This window comes from Bactrocera dorsalis, chromosome 2 (genome assembly GCF_023373825.1).
Source record: "Bactrocera dorsalis isolate Fly_Bdor chromosome 2, ASM2337382v1, whole genome shotgun sequence".
NCBI classification, from domain to species: Eukaryota; Metazoa; Arthropoda; class Insecta; order Diptera; family Tephritidae; genus Bactrocera; species Bactrocera dorsalis.
This window is the reverse complement of record NC_064304.1, coordinates 105,289,785-105,311,483: the sequence shown is the minus strand read 5'-3', so window position 1 is coordinate 105,311,483 and position 21,699 is coordinate 105,289,785. Positions and strand designations below refer to the sequence as shown.

The 21,699-nt window shown below is 35.3% G+C and overlaps 1 protein-coding gene across 1 annotated transcript in view; it reads right to left on the bottom strand.

Moving 5' to 3' along the window:
• The window catches only part of LOC105227108 (protein single-minded), a 131,456-nt gene that overhangs the window by 92,113 nt on the left and 17,644 nt on the right, over positions 1-21,699 (bottom strand). Inside the window, exon 2 of the mRNA XM_049448873.1 lies at positions 17,042-17,579. Coding sequence (XP_049304830.1) covers positions 17,042-17,484 — 443 coding nt within the window. The 5' untranslated portion in view covers positions 17,485-17,579. The remainder of the gene's footprint in view (positions 1-17,041; positions 17,580-21,699) is intronic.

Here is a 21,699-nt window from a genome sequence, read left to right as displayed (position 1 = left end):
TACCACATTAATCCACAACTCTTTCCCCGTTTCATCCGCCACATTCACCATCCGCTGTGTTGCCTTCAAATCAACTCATTGATTTCTGTACTCCGCTTTCCAGCGAGCGAGTAAATCATTTTTTAATAACGAACATCTTTTACGCACTCAAGACTCTTGCTCTTGCTTGCCACAATTTATGCTTGCAACAAAGGCATTAGACCAACAGCCGTAGCTGTGTTATATGCGCGTTGCAACAACTTGCTGAACATGCGCTTACTCGCAACAAACAACGGCACACGGTCGAGTAGAGCAGCTGCCCTCCGACTTTGCAGCCGATATTTCTGCGCCTGCCACAACGATTTGACGCCGTTTGACCATTCGACGCATTCAAGCGGCAAATCAGCGTATCATCTGCTATGCAAAATGCGAAATGTTGCATGTGCCACATATTGCCAATGCGCTACTCTATGGTTAAATGGCTGTGGTGTTGCAACGCTGCACTACGTACACGTCGCACGTATGCTTTGATACATTTTGCTATGAACACTGAACACTTTTTGCTTACTTGCAACATTAGTTGCGCCTTTTGATTTGTTGAAAATTATAGCGCATCTCCAACGAGCAATGCAGCGCGCAGCAAGATGACCGCTATAAGCAGCAATTGCGAGCACTAGTTTAACGAAAGCTCACGTACGCGATCTCGCAACTACGCGCGCACATAAACATGCGAGTACTTAACTAATAGAGGGTGCTTCAATGGGGTTGGATTAGTGTTGTAAGGAGCCTGGTTGATCTCTTGTTGTAGTAGCGTCTACAGCAAGACAAGTAAGGTTTAGATGGAAAACTGCCTTTCTAATAAATGATACTTCAACTGAGCCACATCCTCATTTCAAAGCTCTCTATAGCATCTAAAAAGTACACACTGTTTGCAGAGAAACTAGGTAGCAAAGGAAAATAAAGGAATTGGTCAATAAAATAAAGAAATTGGTGCTTGAGAATTGGCGATTAACTTTCAAAGATCTTACCTGCATCGTTGGAAAATCGCATGGATCAGTGAAAACCTTTTTGACAGATAATTTGGACCTAAGAACAGTCAAAGCACGATAGGTCCCAAAATCACACAACTTTTTCGAAAAACAGCGTCGCGTTAACGTCTATGAAACAATACTTTCCGACAAATACCATGAAAAGTCTTTGAATAATGCTTACGACTCGTAAACTGACGATTAATCGGCAGAATATCGTGGTGAGCCGAAGCCGAAAAACGTCAAAGCAGGTCAAAACTCGAGGTTATGTTGATAGTTTTCATCGATTGTCGAGGTGTGGTGCACTTCGACTTTCAAAATGTCAACAAGAAAACTATTTGAGTATTATGCGTCATTTGCGCGAAGATATTTGTAAAAAAGGGCCTTCATTGGACTCTGAATGTTTGGTGGGTTGTGCAATGCTATTATACCATTTCTCTAGCTGTATCCTGCTCGGGGATGCTGACTGTGCAATGAACGTCTCTGTTAAAAGCTTGACAGCTTGGCACCTAGACTAGTTCCTAGAATAAAATAAGGGACACACATATATCCATCCTTCTTTTCTACTAACTTTGCTTGACCACGGAGCCAGTTCCAGAAATACGCGTAGCGCTAAGAACGAAGGCGAGTTCGAATACTTTAAAGACACGCAGACTTTTCAAGATGATGTGCAAGGGAACGGAAGGAAAACTCGTTTGCTTTTTACTCACACGGTCTCGAAAAGAATGCAGGACGATTCGCAAGTCATAACTAGCTGACATCACATGCGCATTGTGGGGGCATTATTACCGATGACTCATACAGAAAGTGCAGTGAAGTAGCTTAAGCTTAAGGGGCTGCATATAGTACCAGAATTAGATATGAAGTATTTATTAAACTTCGTAAAAACCGTTCACTTCCTGCACGACGTATTGAACTGAACCTCCATCTGGGATTAAAAAAGACTTGTTGTCTATGTATGGCATAACAGCCAGCCAGTATACCTAATAAGCGATTATGGCCTAACCTAACTTAATACTATTCTTTGATATTGACTCATACCCTTTGATATACAATACATACATATCTATAAGAGGTTCAACGTTACTGACTATACTGGCTACAGTGACTGAGTGACTAGAGTTAGATTTTTATCCGCCAGAACATTTTAATTCCAAAAAAATTTACAACAACGATTGTACATAAGTGCATGCACTACATAGCAACGCATACGTAATTCACTTCCACAATCACACACAGTTTTATTTAAATTAAAAATATTTTCGTATGCGCCAATCGGAGAATGGACACAATTCAATTGGCATTCGATCGCAATTCGCTAATCAAAATTAAACCAAAGCAATTCATTATAATATTTTAATTGGCATTTTTCCATAAATTTAAACGATCGACGAGTTAATGGCGGCAAACGCCAACTACTAGCTGCCACCAACAACAACAAATGTGGGGTAAATAAAATAAAAGCGGCTCATGCGAACACTGAAGGAGGCTGCCTTACGCGACCAGCGAAATGAGACTCACTACGCAGAAGTCATATAAACCGCCTCCGCAAGACGCACAGAAGACTCACAGAAGTACCGAAGACACCTACATTAGCACGAGTAAGCAGAATACAAACCAACTAAAAAGCATTTAAAAGAAATCTCGAGAAAAAGTACGAAAAATTTAACGTATAGATAGTACCCAGCGCAAGAGCAAGAACAACAACATGAAGACAGTGTAGGGCGCGCACGCTTAAACGGAAACCAACGAAGCGTTTGAGTGAGCCAAGCAAGCAGCCAACCGAACAGTCCGTCTGCCAGCGCACCACTGGCTAACTGAAAGGGCGAAAAACTAAAAAACATAAAAAAACAATTTAAAGAGAACAAAGCAAGGCCAAATGTTAAACGTAGCGAAATTAAATGTGTAGGAGAGAGGGGATGGGGGAAAGCGGCAGTGGCGAGCAGAAGGCGCAAAGCCGCGTTTTTCACCGTAAAACAATTGCAAATTACTGGCGCCCTAATTAGTGAGGCGTTTTCAACTTGACCAAAGAAGGATTCTTGAAACACATAAAATGTTTATAGATACATATATATGTATGTATGTGTTTGTGTATGTGTGATAAATGAATTCGTTTGGGCCAAAAGGGCGTTTAGACACTGGAAGCGCCATTTGGTTTTGTCAGGCAGTCAGTTTGTGTTTGATAGCAAAGTAATGAGCTAATGAATCTGCGTTTCAAGTGAGGACTTAGAATCGAGTCAAAATGGTAGAATGGCTTAGTGCGATTTTTTAAAATTTTTTTTTGAACTAGAGAGTCTGATTTAGTATGGTAAGTATTTGGAACGAGTCTTACGTTAATCTGGTAGGCCAATAAGCCACGCATAGACCAGCTTTTGTCATTTGCGATACCAGATACTTTACGATGCCTGCGCTTGGCGAGAATTTTAACAGATTCTGTAGCCTCACAATCGACACCTTCTCTAGTGTATCATCCTGTGGGGATTCCAGAAGCTTACGTCGTAATCTTGCCAATGCGTAACAAGTGCACAAGAGATGCTCCTCTATGCTATGGTGCCCTGCCCTATACATTTCCTGCAGTTTCTCGTTCTGTCAGCCCCCTTCTGCGGGCGTACGCCGCCACCAGACAGTGACCACTGCTGCCCTGCTTTCCAAGACACTTCTGGCCGATATGCGACACGAGGTTACTACCTTGATTGCTGCTTGTCTGCCTACGTATGGTAGATGTTGACTCTGGAATTGTCTGCAGGAGCATTAGACGCTGTTCCTTTCATAATAACAAAGACTTCAGCTTGAAATATACTGCAGAGGTCCTGCAACTTAAAAGGTTGTCTTATGCCTAACTCTGGACAGTATATTCGCGCACCAACTCTTTTGATGAAACGAAATATTTTTTCAAGTAGTTAGAAGCGAGATTTGAATTTTTTTATTTGATATTAAAAAATAGGAAACAGTTAGGCGGAGGACCTTTATGTTACAATTAAGAGCTCATGCTTGGAAAAACTTCCTTAGAAGTGTCTAAGAATATTTTTCTCTGAGTACCAAACGAAGAATAAATATTTTTTTTTTTATTTTAACTGATGAAAATACTACACAAGTGAAGGATATGGTGCTTGAAAATCGCCAGGAAAGTGTTGGAGGGAAGGCAAAAGAGCTCGACATCTCCAGTGAATCCTTTCGATTGATTTTGTTGGATATTTTGGGAATTAAATTTTTTTCGAAAAGAGTGCCGTAAATAGGCCTTTGGACATGCTTGATCGTGCGTATTTCGATCTCATGTTGATGAAGGAGCATTAAACTGAGATATGGCTTATGAGTTTTACATGCAAACAAGTCAACAATCATCGGAATGGAGGGGAAAAAACGAGCCGACACCAAAAAAATGCTAAAGCCGTTCAAAATCAAGGTGATGCTCGTTTTGGTTTTTGTTTGATGAATCATGAATTTGTTTCGGAGAGACAGACGATCAATAAGCTCTATTTGGCTGCATTGAGGCGTTTGCGTGAGAACAACTTGTGGAAGAACAATTCATGAATTTTACACGATGATGCACCAACGCATCGGACCACGATTGTCACCGAATTTAAAATCAAAAACGTCATGAATACCATCCATCAACCCACGTATTTATCAGATTTTGCTCCGTGTAATTTTTTTTGTTCCCCAAACTGAAATTACTGCTCCGTGGAAGCCGTTTTCAGTAGCTGAGGCCATCCTAAAAAGTACTTATGAAAAGTGTCTCGAGGATTGGAAAAATCCTTGGCATGAATGTATTACATCTGGTGGGGATTACTTTGAAGGTGTTAAAATAAATATTGTTGAATAAGTAAATATTTTGCAATTTTTTTACAATTTCCGAGTACTTTTTTGTCACAATTCATATCACTTATATAGCGGTGAAACAAATAGAAATACGTGAAATACTACAGCACTAGTGTTATTGCAGTTATGCCACGGTAGGAAAACATGACTTGCCACATGGGGATGAATCATGTACCAGAAAATACACTATGGCATTCTCATAACGATGTAAACAAAAAAAGTAACTGCCTACATACCTATAGATTTACATATGTAACTACAACGAACTTCTGCACAACCTTTCTGTGCTAAAGCTCCATGTGTGCTTAACTAGGATGTGTTAAATATGCGCTTAAATTCACAGTTTTTATGGGCAAATTTACAGTAGCAAACATTGAAAATGCAGTTTTACTTTATGCAAGTATGAAAGTGCAATGAGCATGAAGTATTCACTTTGAAGCAATGCTTCTCAGGATTTGACAACTTGAAGAACTTTTCAATAATTCAGGTAAAAAGCAAAATAACCAAAATTTCAACCAAAATTTTAATCACAATTTCAACTAAATTGTTAATCAAAATTTTAACCAAAATTTTAGCCCAAAATTTAACCAAACACTTTATAGACTTCTTTTTTAACCTATTGAATACCGTACTAATTTTCAGAACCCGATTGCATTTTGTTTGCTTGCCACTGTACGCTGCAGTAGCATGTAACATATATGCTGGTGTGTAAGAGCACATATTGCACAGTATGGTGCATCACATTTTTGTTGTAAATCGATTTTTAAACACTTCAAAAAAGAAGCAGGCGAAAATCTAAAGTAACAGAAGTGCAAAAAATAAAAATCAACGTTTGTTACGAGTGAAACGGCAAGCCAATGCGAATTTAACAGTTGCAAATGGCAACAAAGTGGGAGAAGAGTGGAGGGACACACAGATCACACATATGGCTAGTATTTGAACTCGATGCAAACACTGATACATACATATGTACATATAGGTCGAAAGTCTACTTGGCTATTTCGCACACTATAAATACATAGAAACACACACATATTTATATACATATATTCATATATAGTAAATGTGTGAGTGTGCACTAATTCTGCTTGCTACCACACTCACACGACCACTCATTGAAGGCAATGTTTTTTCTTCCTTTTCCGTGTTGTGTATTTTTTTGGTGATAACATAAATTAGCAGCAGAACCATTTAACTTACACAAAAACAACAAACACGAGGACGGATGGCAGCAATGAAAGAAGCACCAAGTGGCAGCATAAAAAACTGTTACAAGTTTGCGAACAAGAAAGTTAACAATCACAACAGCAGCTACAACTGCAACTGTTGGTACCATTTAGCACCAACATCAACACCGCCAACAACAATAACAACTACAATTGCTGCTCTTTACATTTGTACCGTATCTAGTTTGTTTTTGTTGGCTTTGGCAAAAGTTTGTTTGGGCTTAATTAGCCGCAGGCAGGTAAGGTCTAAATGAAATGACCAGCGATAAAGGCGCAAAAAATTTTAGAAAAGGGTTTTCACAACGTAGCTGGAGTACTGGGTTGCACAGCGGTAGAGCGGGGAAGAGATATCGATTCTGCTTCACATATAATATAGAAAGTGTTGCATATGTGTCCACTTTATAAATATAGCCTACTCATTTACCCAGCTACTCGATTTTCGACAAGTAGGTGGCGGAATATTGAAAATAGATACCGTTATACTAGCATACATATAAATCTATATAAAAGGTGTTCCATTTCGAGGTTCCCTACTTTTAAAAAGAAGAAACAAAGAAACTTCAAATGTTGGCCGGCGGCTCCGTCTCACATGGTCCATCCGTTGAGTCCAATTTTCGTTGATTCGTTCGATCATTTCGGCTGGTAACCGGCGAATGGCACGCGTGATGTTTTGCTCCAAGGTCTGAATCGAAGCGGGATTGTTCGCATAGACTTTAGATTTTACACATTCCAACGGGAAAAAGTCTAACGCTGTGGTATCACACGGTCTTGGTGGCCAAACGGCAGGCCCAAAACGTTAAATTATCAGCTCACCGAAGTGTTGTTTCAATAAATCCATTGATTGATGCGATGTGTAGGAAATGTTGGCATCTTGTTGAAACCAAATGTGAACTAATGATTCCACCGACTTCAAAACCACACCAAACCGTTGTTTTTTCTGGATAAAATAACCGCTCTTGAATATCTTCGACTGTCGTGGGAACGTAGAAATATTGCCGTTAGTCGATACAAATTGTCGAGTAACATCTCGAGAGATTGCTGAAAGGTTAAATTTGTTTAACGTGACAGTTCACAAACAGGAAACGTCTAGGATTAATTTCAAAGCTTGACATATAGGTTCCTCATATATTCAGAAAACGAAGGTTTGCACTCCAAGTTTGGGATTTTTATTGTAACGGTAAGGTTCTCCGTTCTACAGTTTTCTATTATTTTTTTCAGATGGAAAATTTAAAATTTAGGAAATTGAATGCTCCACAAAAAATGCTCTTCCGATTTCTCGTTTCATTATTTTAAAGCAAATTTCATTTTTCTTATGAGTTCTATAACTCAGTGAAAAAACTTATTTTTAATTGCAAGACTCAAAGTTTCATTGGAAATTTACAGCACTTACGGTGCCTGAGAACTTACTTTTTAGAATACCAAGCGAAAAAAAATATCCTAATACAATATATACTATGCAATTCCTCAAGTACACTTGCTACGATGGTTTATCATTACTTTTTTCTTAGTTTGTCCTTCTATTTTATTTTTTTTAATTGTAAATCTTGTTTTTTTTTTTCTTTTTTAATTTTTATTTCTAGAACATTTCCATGTAGCTTGACTCCTAGACAATGCCGTGTCAGTAATCTAAATTTGTGAATCTTGTTAAAAGCTTAGAAAAAGTGGGTTAAAATTTGCATAGCTTGCAAATTAATTTAGCATTTTTGCAATTGATTTAGCTTTTTTTGTTTTGCAATTCGATTTGTTGGACAAATAAAACTACAAACTAAATAACACTTTAATTTAGAACGCAGTAACACATTGCATACGGCAGTGGTTGTAAGATGGGGATATTCTTGACAATATTCTTTCTTATGTGTTCGGTTTAAATAGCTAAATCAAATATGGATAACGACGCTGAGACGCTGACTCTTGGGTCACTTGAGCTTCCAACATCAGGGATGATATCGTAAATGTGTGTTTAGTGGCTTGACGAAGCCAATCGTAAAAATGTGATCTTATATCGCTATATTAAATCGATGCGAAGGTAAGTGATTGTGACCAGAAGCCAAATTATTTCGTTTTTATTCACAAAAAAGTCGTTACTCCTCTTAGAATTATTTGATTTATCTTTAAATCACCTTAAACTATGTATTGCGGCTTGAAGGGTGCTTAACTACCGGCCTCTACTACTCATATAAATGCAATAGTTCATTAGAAAGGATATTTGCAGTAACATTTCGCACAACTGATTAGTCAACGTTACGAGTTTTCGAGAGAAAGGTTCTGCGGAAGATTTATGGTTATTTGCGCATTGGCAATGGCGAATTTCGCATTCGATGGAACGATGAGCTGCGCGAGATATAAGATGACATTGACATCGTTTGGCGTATTAAGAGACAGTAGATACGCTGGCTAGGTCATGTCGTCCGAATGGATAAAAATACTCCAGCTCTGAAAGTGATCTACACAGAACCGGTGGAAGCAGAGGAAAGGAATACCTCCACTTCTTTAGAAAGATCAGGTGTAGAAGGACCTAGCTACACTTGAAATCTCCAATTGGCGGCAAGCGGTGTCTACGCCAATAAAGAAGAAGAGTCACCTTTTAGTGTACTTCTATTGTTGGATTACCAAGACAGATAGAGGAATACTGTTTATATGGAGATACATTTGTCTCAAGAATGAAGAGTTAGAAATTCGGCTTCAGTAATATTTTGATTTTTTTCCATTTATCAATTCGAATTCATTAAGTTTGCGGATAGTGTTAGGTTTTGTTTAAAAGTAAGCAAATCCATGCATCCATAATGAAGTTAGCAGATTCTCTTCTTTATCAATGTAGACAACGCTTACGCGGCTATAGCCGAGTCAGTAAATTGCTTGTATATAATAATAATAGTATTCAGAAAGCTAACTATTGATTTTAATAAAGAAGATGGGAACCATCTTTGTATTGAGCAGTTTAAGTAACTCCATTTCAGCATCTTCTTTCTCAACTTGGGAGTTCTCTTCTGCTATTAAAGAAATTTCCACAGAAGCAAGCATTTTCCATTAACTTAACTAAGAAAGCTTCAGATTGAAAGCTATTTTTCAAATTTTCAAGAACGCAGTTATCTGCTGACCTCAGTTAGTAATAAGAAAAATATACATACACACAAGTATAAACATAAAAAAGCATGAAATAAAAAAAATATTCCAATAAAAGCATATCGCACATTCTATTCTTATAAAAATAATTTCTGAAGCATCTATCAATAAGTATGTAGGTATGTGTGTGCGTTTGTTTAGGGTGCAGTCGCTGCAGCTATTAAAGTCTTGTCAGTGCACACCTACTTTTGTAGCGCTTCAGGTGCCATATTCAGCTCTAATGTGGTTGCGCAGGCGCACACGTATAAGAATTTCCCACTTTCTACATAAATGTATGTATGTGTATGTGCACATGTGCGCAATGATTATGAAAGCATAGCGGAGCAATTCATCTGCGCATGTCAAAAGTGCTGAATTTATTGACAATTTGTTGAACTGAGGCAGTAGCGATTTGTCATGCCACTTACACCCAATAATCAAAAGACAAGCATGCAGGCACATAATGGAGGAGAAATATGTGTGTTTATACACTTACAGGTGAGAGATATGCGTTCTGCTGCGTTAATGTAGAGTTGTTTCGAGATATTCAAACTATACACAAGTATGTATATAAAAACGCCTTGAAGTAGGTAATGAACATAATTCTGAAACTTCATAAGACCACATTACCAAAGACATATACAGAACTACACATATTAGGGTGGGTCAGAAATTAAAAAAAGATTTCGTTTGGTACTTTGAACAATACATGCATTGTGGGTTAAAAAATTTAAGATATTTTTCGTTTGATATATATTAGGGTGGGTAAAAGAATCAAAATTTTTTGGCTAAGTACTCTGAAAAATATTAGGGTTATTAAAAAAATCTAAATTTTTTTCGCTTGGTACTTTGAGAAATCGGTACATATTAGGGTGGACCAAAAAAAAATTTGTTGTAGCTTTTTTACTTTGAAAATACACATATTAGGTGGATGAAAAATTTAAAATATTTTTCGCTTGGTACTCTGAATAATAGAGAAATATTAGGGTGGGTGAAAAAAAATTTAAATTTTATTTTTTTTTTCACTTGGTACTCTGAAAAATAGGTTCTTAGACACCTCCAAGTACGAGTTCTTAAATGCAAGGTCCTCCGCCTTACAGTTTTCTTTTCTTCTAGTCATCTGAAGTTTGAATCTCCAAGTTTCCAACTACTTAAAAAATAACTTCTTTAATAGATTCTATAGGCGATTGAATGCTCTATATAATGGTCCTCACGATCTTTTTGTAGACATAACCGCTTATAAAATACTAACGATTGAATGTCCCTTTGGCACTCACGCTGTGAGGCTAATGCTTTTGGAGGACGCTAACGCCATTTTTTTGAATAGATGGGAATATATTATTATAAGATAATTATTTTACTTCTCTCCGTCATCGCCTCCTTGTCTCTGTTCCACAATAAGTCACTCCCTTTTTCTTTCTTTGTCATTTTCTTTCTCTGTCTCTCCTTTCTTTCTTAATCATTTTTATTTTTCTTCTACTATTTTTCTCTTCATTTGCTTAAGTCTGCAAACATAAAAAAACTTAATATACTTACAACTTTTAAAACCAAAATTTCTCCTAAAATTTGTTTATTATTGCTTCTTTATTTTTTAGAAATGTTCCACATATATATTTGTTCAGTGGACACTTGATTTCAAATGCTATACGCACTTTTAAGCTTTTAATTTTCTTATTTTATTTTCTTTTTAAATTTTATTTTCTCTTGTTGTAATTTCTGTGTGGCATGCAACGCGTCCGAGTGGCACCTACCCAAAGCACACCAGGCAACAACAACAAAGTTTGTATTTCAGCCTTACCATTCAGTTATCTATGGCTCATAATCAGCAAAAGCTGGCAGCTTCACAGCTACGCCCTTCGTCGTCTTGCGTCTTAGCACTATATTTATATATAGCAGTATGTGAGTGTGTGTATAATCTCACATAACACTGTATCGCTTCTCTTTTTGTTTTGTTTGGCTTTTCGAAATAAAACGATTTTAGCCATTTTTATTTAGTTCCAATTAATTAGTGCTTGCAATGCGATGCCATAACTTTCAACTGCAACATGGCTAAGTGGCAGCAAGTGGCAAGTAGCAGTTAATACTCATTGCAGAAGTGTTTTTAATGCTGCCAGAGGTTAAGGTAACTAGCTACTGACTGCTTGTATACGTATTTCAGTATTTCTCCCTCATGTGAGTGGACAACAGCAATGTTCGGCAATAATTTTTGCTTACTTTGAAGGTTTTGCAGTTGTTACCTGAGAAGCCATTAATGTGCTTGCGTGTGTAAGTGCTTGGAAATAATTGTTGCACTAAAATAATTGCTAAAGTAAATAATTATCTGTTATTAATGACGAAATAAATATATAGTGCAAAAAATATAAATTTTCTAAAAAATTATAGTAATTGAAACAACTTGGTTCCACACACGCCATTATGAATTTAGTATAGTACAATGAAAACATAATTTATTAGTATCATAAATTATTATGGATTTTTAAAAGATAGTCATATTTTTCAAAAAAAAAAACCTAAAATTTTTCAAAAACTATATTATCGATAAATTTTAAAGTATCCGTTAAAATCGCTGTTTATAATCACTCTCTTATAATAGAATAATTTTAAAGAAAAAGTGTAGCAATTTTGCGGGAACTCAAAAAATCTTTCCATAGCTTAAATCTATTATCGATCAAAGATTTTTCGATAACTTTACAAATTTACTATTTATATTACACCATACTAAAACCAAAAAAAAAATATATTTTATCACCTATAAAACCGATTTTGGCTTCCACTTCGATAATTAACTTAGAAATCAAAGAGTCCCAGATTTTGTGGAATTTAGAAGAGTGCATTATTATTTTTGTTGAGTTTTTAATTCATAATAACGTTACTAATTTGCTTGCGAACTCACTTAAAGAATAATTCAAAAGTAAGAAAACTCCCTTTATCGATTCTGACCTCTGTCTTCCGATAAAATCGATCGATAATTTATCGATATACATATGTTTTTAATAATATTTAAATTTTTTTAAACAGTTGTGTTAACATAAAGCGAAACATAAACAAATTACTTTTATAACTTCAAGTTGTTATATTTACATATGTACAAATACATATGTATGTGCATATGTATGCATTAAAATGGGTATTAGTAGACCAAACCTGTGTTAAGAAAGTTAAAGTTAAAAAATGTAAAATATTTTAAAGCTAATCAGTCGTACTTATCATTATTTTTTTCAGCTTTTTGAGTCATTTGATCTTTAAGTATTATTTTTTAACGTTGTCGATAACTTCTATATTGTTTTAATTTTATCTAAAAATTTTCTATCATATTGCATGAATTTTTGTATAAAATTATTTTAATTGAAATTGATGAAATGAAGAAACTTATCGATTATTTTCGATTATTTTAATCGAATGGCGAACATAATTAATCGAAAAAATAAAGTATTGTGAATTTGCGACAATGACTTGTAACTGTTATTGAAATCGAATCGATTATCGAAAGCCCAAAAATAAATTAGATTAGGTATATTATTTTCCAATTCTCAACCTACCAATTCATCAGTGAAAGAAGTATGCGCTCAATGAAAGAGTGCTATCATAACAGTAGGAAGGCCACAAAAATATTAGTCAAAGGCAACAGTGAAAGGTTACTGGCTGATCAATTCTCACCTCTGGCAAGATTGTTAAAAGAAATGTCTCACTTTTGCTCATTAATTTTTGATACGGAATTTATCGATAAAAGTTTTGTATGATTTTAGTAAGTATAGAAAGTCAATATAGCCATGAAGTAAGTCAGTTGTCAAAAAAGTAAGCTTCATAAGCAAATAATTCGATCTTTAGAAAATTGTTTATTAATTATCAGTAATATATATTAGGGTGATTCAAACAAAAAATTTTTTTCTGGGTTTGGTACTCGGAAAAATAGGTTCCTAGACACCTCTAAGAAAGCCTCTCCAAAAACCTATGACTTTCATCATTCATAATGATTTTTTTCATTGAGTTATAAAATTCATAAGAAATAAAGAATTTTCCCAAAAATAATCAAACATTAACTGTTAATATCTTTTAAACGGTTGGGTTTACGAAAAAGTCATTGGAGAACTTTTTGCAGAGGATTCAATTTCCTACAAAATCTAAGGAACAAGATATTTTTTCAAGTAGTTTGAAGCGAGATATAAATTTTTCTATTTGATAATAAGAAAAAATTAAAAACTATATGTAGAAGGACCTTTCCGTTACAATTAAGAACTCATATTTGGAGAGGCTTTCTTAGAGGTGTCTAGGAACCTATTTTTCTGAGTACCAAACGAAAAAAAAATTTTTTTTTTTTGAATCACCCTAATATATATATATATACATATTTATGTATATTATAGCAAAACTCTGTCAAAAACTCTATTCTTAGGATACCACTGTGCCTTAGTAAACGTTTTCAAATTGTTCTTAAGCTATTCAATTAATTTGATAAAAAATCTTCTCGCTGTTTTTCAATTAAAACCAGAAAAGTTCTATATAAAAAATATATATAAGAAATAATTTGCGACCCACTAACATACCACTCTGTACACAATACTACAGTACCATTTAAATAAATATCGAGCTTTTCAAGGCCATAAAAAAACTACAGCTAACTGTCTGTTGCATGCTACCAAATACAATAATATTGCCACTACTCACTGTCAATGTCACATAAACGCCACACTTTGCCATTGCGGCAGCGCACACACTGTGGTCAAACGCTGGCACATAAATTAAAAAAAAAATAAATAAATAAGAAATAAAAAATAAAGACTAATTTAAACCGAAGGAGTTTCCAGCTTAAGTCTTTTGTTTGTTGCAAGAAGCGATAACCAAGCGGCGCAAACATGCTATAACAAGAGGAGAATAAGCCGTGAAAAGAGAACAAATGAACTGCATAAAAACAAAGTGGGTGCCACGGCAAGATGTCGCTGTGACTTTTTAGTTAATTTCGGTTTTTTTAATATTTCTTTTTAGTTATTTTCTATTTAATTTTTTCTTTATTTTTTATTTCAAATTTTTTTTTCTATTTTATTTTAATTTTTCTAATTTAAAATTTTTTTTATTCTTGTTAAACGTTTCTTGCCTTGCTGTCATCAGCCACAGCTCGGCAACAAATGTGAGGCACATTGGCTGTCGATATTTGCACCAAGCGCAACAACAACACTAACTGTGCGCCACTCCAATGTGAACTGCTTTGAGTCAATATCTGATTGTGTTTCTCTTATTGGCATTTTCTTAATGTATTTTTTTTCTTTTCTTTTTGTACATTTTTCTTCTTGATTTTGTTTTTTTCTTCGTTGTATTTGCTATTACTGTGCTTTAATTTTGTGTGGCAGCGTTCTTGTAAAATTTATCTCGATCTTCTTGAAACAAATAAACAAATGAGTTTCCTTGGAGATTAACGTTAAGTAAAAAGCAAAAAGTAAAAGAAAATCGCATAGAAAACAAAAGTAGCAAGTAACCAAATCGGCAATGACAAATGAAGTCAGCTAAAAAGAAAAACATATTGCATTTTCAAGGCGTGCAGATGTGAGCGCCACAATTAAAAGTGCCAAGCAGCTGGTTTGTTTGCTTAGCGGGAGATTTTTTAGGTTCATTTTTAAGTGTTTTTTTAATTTAATATTTTTATTTTTGTTTATTTTATGATTTCTTATGTTGGCAGGAGTTGGCTAATCACAGCAGAGCCGCAAACTCCGAATTTAAAACATAAAAAAATGTAACATTTACATAAAAAATACATATGTTTGTTAGAAGTCTCTCAAGTAAAAATATTTGTCAGGTTTCTTATTCTTGAAGAAATATGGGAAGTTAATTAAAAAAAAATTGAAAACATAAGATTTTCAACAAACAACAAACCAATTCCTTCGATTTTTATTTTCAACTTATTTTTCATACTATATATACCATTTTGTCAACATGACCTTGTAGTAAAACAAGGCTTGCTTGCATTTAATTACGATTGTGCTCAATGATTGCCTCAAATCCTGCTTAAATACAATATATACTTGTATGGACATATACATACACACATATATATATATATACACATATATTTGCATAAACATATATAAATACATAGTCGACATTCGTCTATAATAAAAAAAAGCAATAATAAAATTATTTATTATTTGCACTGTACAAACTCAAGTTCGTTGCTTAAGTCTTTTGTTAGACAGTCATTGCTAAATTAGAGCAATATGTACTCTTAATCTGGGTATATGTATTATTGTAGTGACTAAATGTGAGTGGCTATATGTTTAAAAATAATAAAAATAAAACGAAATTAAAACAAAACTATAACATTAAAAAAAAATAGTAAAAAGCTTCAACAACATGCATATGTACATATGTGTACACACGCATTTATATTTTTGGTCATTGTACATATATAATCATTAAAGACTCGTTAATTAACGTTCTCTAAACTTGCCACTAATGCGCATGTAAGCTGCTTTTATTAATTTGGCCCTGCGTGGGCGAGCAACAATGCTTTTTGAAAGTTAATTAAATAAAAGTGTTCTCATTGAATGGCTGGCATTGGCATCGAAAAAATAAGAAACAAATAAACATGCTACAAAAAAAACTAAAAATAACGTAAAATAAATATAAAAAAATAGTAAAATAATAAAATGAAAAATATTATTTTTCTATAAAAAAAAATTTAAATATAAAAAAAATTATTTTTCTATAAAATAATTAAAATTCTTAAAAACTTATATTTTTAAATTTTTTGGAAAAAAACATAATCAGATTTTTTTTAATATAGTATAAGCTGACAGCCTGACTCCAATAATAGCGATTTGACTTCTTGAGCTGAGATCGCGTTTAGTGCCGACTTACTATCGTTGGAGATTAATTCCTGGACGCTGACTTATAGCATGGCCTTTTGCTTGAAAAGTACTCGGAAAACATCTCATTGGTATGGACAGCTTGGTATGGGGTCCCGCAATGCCTGCTCAAATGCCTTCCGGTGTTTTCAAACCATCAGTGTGCCACTGTGCTACCCTTCAATAGTAAGTCAAGTGCGGAATAACTTCACTCCGCTTTACGGCCAAGAGTAACTTTAAACTGATTTGTGAAGTTTACCCTCTTCTTAACGCCGTCTCTTGAAGAAGGTCCAATTATGTGTCTTCCCCAAAGGCCTTCATTTCTTAAGACGCAACTATTCTTATTTTTTGACGAAATTTCGGGTAAAGTATTGTCAAAGCACAGCTTATAATTGCCATAAAATCTGACCGTTCAAAATGGAGATATAGACGCTTTCATAACATCTCATGTCACTGCAGAAATTTAAAAAATGAAAAACTGACACATCTGAAAGGCATAATATACAGCAGTTCTGTAGACGTCACCAAGTCAACTTACGTAAATCAAATGACGTCAAAAATATATTATCATATGACTTCTTAGAATGATTAATCCTTTGTGGTTAGAGTCAATGGTGATTTATAGCAACATTTTTGTGCACTTTATACCAAAATAGTATTTTATAAGCCTACTTATAACCACAGAAAGAAGAAAAACGTTCGAAAAAAATCAACAACAAAGCGTGTATTGAGAGGCAGTTAGCTTCTATTAACGGCATAGCGGCCCACCTTTTGTTGTTATTATTGTCAATAATAGCTAGTAAATAATAGGAAACCACAACAATCTGCCGAAAAGCCTAATAAATTTGCGGCGTCCGACTTTGTTTGGCTATTTAAATTAGCTTAATGGATTTTTGGTCAATTTATTATTAACAAAAATTACAAAAACAAAAAGTGAAATGCGTGATTTTTGCCACAAAAACGGCAGGCGTTGATTACTAATTGAATACGAGTAAGTCGCTGAAACGCGTTTTGTAAAGCAACAACAATGCAAGTGAAGTTTAACACTCACCTGGTAAACATTGCCGACTGTTGTTGTTGCGCTTGCGTTTGTTGCTGCTGCTGCTGTTGTTGTTGCTGTTGTATGTTAACATGCTGCTGATGCGCATGTTGTTGCTGTTGCTGGTGTGGATGTTGCTGCTGGTGATGTTGTTGCTGCTGCAGCACGGCCAGCGTTGACTGCGACTGCTGATGCGGATGTTGCACTAAATGTTGCGCAACATGTTGCTGACTAACATGCGTTTGTGGTTGCTGTTGTTGTTGTTGCTGCTGTTGCAGGTGCTGTTGCATTTGCATATGTTGCATGTGTTGGGCGTGCAGCGTGTGCAGATGTGGATGCGCCAGCGCATGTGTGTGCGCATGCGCATGCATCTCCGCAATGGGCGTGGGCAACATTGCCGTGGGCGTGCCTGCGCTCAACGCTGTGGGCTTCTCTAAATGTTTATCAGCGTACATTTTGATAGTTTTTGTAGTTTGTGCTTTTCTATATTCTATTTGAAATAATCAGCTGTGATTGGTTGAGCGCGTCACTTTTGTTGCTGTTTGGGTGCCTGTAATGATTGAATATATTTTGTACATAAATATAGTTATGATTTGAGTGAAAGAAAATGAGTGTCTTATGCAAATATAAAATTCAGGTAAATAAAGTCAGTGAAGTGGTAATTATACCAAATCCAAACTCTCCAGGGTGTCACATGTAGACTACCAACCAAAAGGAGTCCTACAACAATGCTGGTTTTCTTAATGCACATAAAAATTATGCTGCTTCTCTTAGCGCAGTTAAAACACAGTTTCACAAACCACTTTTCTTTCATAAGCAAATGCATTTTGGTGAAAAGGAAGAAGTCGCACGGTGGCATATCAGTTGAACACGGGGAGTGGTTCATGGTTAAAATGTGATTTTTGGTCAAATAATCGCCCTTCGAATGTTGGATTCTGAGCAAATTTTGATCGTCAGTCAATTTGTGCGGAACAAACCGACCACACACCTTTCGTAAGCCCAAATATTCGATTAAAATGCGATAAATCGATGTTTTGTAGATGTTCAATTTTATTTCCGTGAATTTCAATGAATTCCTCAAGACATCATAATTTCCATGAAGAAATTGTCACGGAGTTTTGATTGGCCCACTATGATCGTGATTTATGTCCTCCACTCTACAAACGTTGAACTCGTGCATCTGCTACGAGATAGGCAATCATTGCATAAACTTGTTTCATCAATTGAAACATAAAAGTTTTACTAATTTTTAAAACAAAATTTAATGTTCTTTGTTCGAAGCTCATTAGGCACGCAAATAACACAAAACGACAAATAAACGCAATAATCACTTCCAATAATGAAATGTTGAAATTCTCACTGGACAATTGATCAGCAGATTCTAACGCACTAGTAGACATACAGATGGCGCCACCAGGAGGCGCTAGATTCAAAAAGTTATGTTTCTTTGGAACGCACCTTGTATAACATATATGCATACTGATCACAAGATAAAGTTATTTTTCTACCTTTTATGCTATAAGAATTGCATATGAGAAGGCTTTTATAGCTTCAGAGCAGCCTGAGTTAGCGTTTTGTTTTTATATTTATTTACATCCAATATTTACATCTATCTATCTCATTCAATATCTCTGCAATGGTGTATTGATGGAGTTCAAGTAGGGAACGCCAAACTTTCGCAAAAATTTATTTATTTATAAAAAATATATCTCTCTCCTTTCTAGAGAAGACTTTTGATAACAATAAGAAGAGACATCTTGAAGCAAGTCAGGTACTTATTTTGAGCTTTGTTATACAAAAATATGCTCTCTAAATGTGCTAGTTATATTCAAGTTTTAAAACACAATAAATAAATAATAATTAACGAAATAAAGATGAATTTAATATACATATAAAATAAAACTGACTTATAGATTTAGCTTATTTGAAAAGAAAATTGTAGAAAAATTAATAAAAATCGCAATCTCAAACATTTCAGGTCAAAAAAAAAGAAACAGCCCACACAAACTGCCAAAGAAGTTCGTTGCTTAAGTCTTTAGATTTTTTGGTTAATTTTTCATTACAGACAACAATATAATCCAGTTATTAGCAACAATACTGGCGCTTGCGTTTCATAAAAAAAATCTGGCACATAATTGCAAATTGCAATGACAAAATGCAACAAAATCCGAATAATGCTTAAATGCCACAAATTATTGCAAGCAAGTTATAAGCGAACAAAAATAAAATATTTGTAACAAAAAATCCATACAACAACAATAAATGGTGAACACATGGCAGAAAAAAATTGTCCAGCAAATTGCAGCAACAATAAATAAAAATAAAATGTGAAGCATAACAATAGTGGGAGCCATTTAAGAGTGGCAACTTTTTAGAACAAGGCATAACAACAACAAACATACAAAGCAGCCAAAAGTACATATACATAAATAAAAATATTTTTTTGAAGAAATAACCACAAAACTACGAAAAACTACAGCAACATAACAATGGCGGTCAGTAATGCCAACAACAAGCAGCAAATGTTGCTTAGAGGAGAATGGTGTGCGGAAGCGGCAATAAGCGCATTAGAATATCGTGGCCATTATCTGATTATTGTTATTATATGTCATTATGATTACATTTACGTTTTTATTGCCATGCAGATTGGAAACTGGCACAAAAACAAAAACTACTTGAAAAAAATATATTTAAATACAAAAAAAATAGAAATACACAAAAATAAGAACTGAGCTCGAGTAATAAAAGCAAATGACCAAGCATACAAAAAATTCGCAGTAACTTGCAGCAGGCAGCTCACTTGATGCTTAGCGATTTTGGCCGCTAGCGAATTCTATGCGACAAGTGTGCTTTGCGCTTGCCACACTGCTGCTGTTGCTGCTGTTGTTTTTGCTTAAAGGACGCCTACAACACGGCGCTGTTTCAAGCTTGCATTGTTCTGCCACCACTATTGTTGTTGCTTACACTTAAGCCTATTTTTTGTGTCAATATAGCTGCTGTTTGCTTTTGTTGCACGGCCGTTGGCGGTCAATGCAATGGCGTTGCAACTTTTTTCACTTAGTTAACAATGACCAACAATTATTAATTTCTGTTGTGGTTGACTTTGAATTGCCTTTTGAATTTCGCACTGAATGTCGCTAATAAAAGCGCAGAAAGCAAACAAATTTATTCTGGCAAAATTGAAAGGTTTTAATGTGGCGGCAAATTGCTGGTGCTTGCATTATAAGTGGGGGATTTGTTGGTCTATATATTGTTAAATATGTTTTTTTTTTGGCTAAAAATTAATTTGAATTATGCAGCCACCCAGTTGTAGGCGTTTTGTTTCTTTATTTTGTTTTTTGTTTGCACAATTTAATTATTAAATTTTTTGCAAGCAATTGAGTGAATTCTAAAGGACAAACAGCAAGCACAAAATAAATTTTTAACGATATGTATTTGATTACTATTCTATAACAATAAACAATTTCAAAGCGAAGCTCAAGAAAGGAAGTAGTATTTTTATATTCTGAACAGGGTGTAATGTTTGTAACGCCCAGATGGAAACTTCAGAGGCCATGGATAGAAAAGAAGCCGCCAGAGTTCGGTTTGGCAACTTCATGATCCAAGTTATCCGGTATTAAGTCGAAGTGAGTAAGGATTTCTGAGTGTTCAGACCCGTGTTCTTTTAGGAGTCCAGACTCTCTGATTTTGATGGTAACTTTCGCAGTCATATACCTTTTGGTGATGGCCACGGGCAATATGTGCATGATTTCGTTAAGTGCCATGGTTGTAGTAGACCTTGGTGCACCACACATGCTGATGAGCGTCGCCCGTTGAACGCTTTCGAGTTTTTTCGCAAGTGTGGTATTTTCTAGAAACCTCCACCACATAAAAACTCAATTTAACATAATGGGCTCGACTATACTGTCGTAGAGTCAGAGGACCATTTTCGGTGAGATACCTCACCTTTTTGACAATTTCTTCTCTACAGAAGTACAAGGCAGTCGATACCTTTCTTCCACTATCTTCTATGACCCCTAGATATTTCATAGTGTCCGCTGGTCGTAGACGGATTTTTCCCATTCGAGGCACGGATGCCGCCGGGATCCCGTATCTGCTAATGAATAAAACCATCTCGGTTTTAACGATTTGTAACGTCGCTGAGATACCCCTGCGTCAATTCATATACGGTGCTCAGGATTTTTTCTTTGAACTTAAGCGCGGCTTTCTCTGAATAGGCAATCACTCTGCAGCCACCATTTTCAAGTTTTTAAACAGATCATTAACGACCAGGATCTATAGAAGAGGAGAGAAAACTTTATCTTGTAGGGTTACCATATTCACATTTCGTCGAGCACGTGCGTTTGCCTATTCCGTTTCAATGACTTTGTCGCACAGGAGACTGTAAATGAGATGTTTGCAATATGACTCAACCTCAAAACCATCCAGAGCAGCTACGACTGCTTCTGGCCGGACGTTATTAAACGCTTCCTCTATATCAAGGAAGGTCCCAGCAGCGAATTCTTTAAACTTAATGGCTTCCTCAAGCCATGACAGAATAGTATGCACAGCAGTATCTACTGACTTGCCTTTTAAGTAAGTACGTTGCGTTCCTGACGAATGAGCCCCCTTATATACCAGTTCATCAGCCTTTCTAGAGTAAGAAGTACCGTGTGAACCCCGGCCAGCCT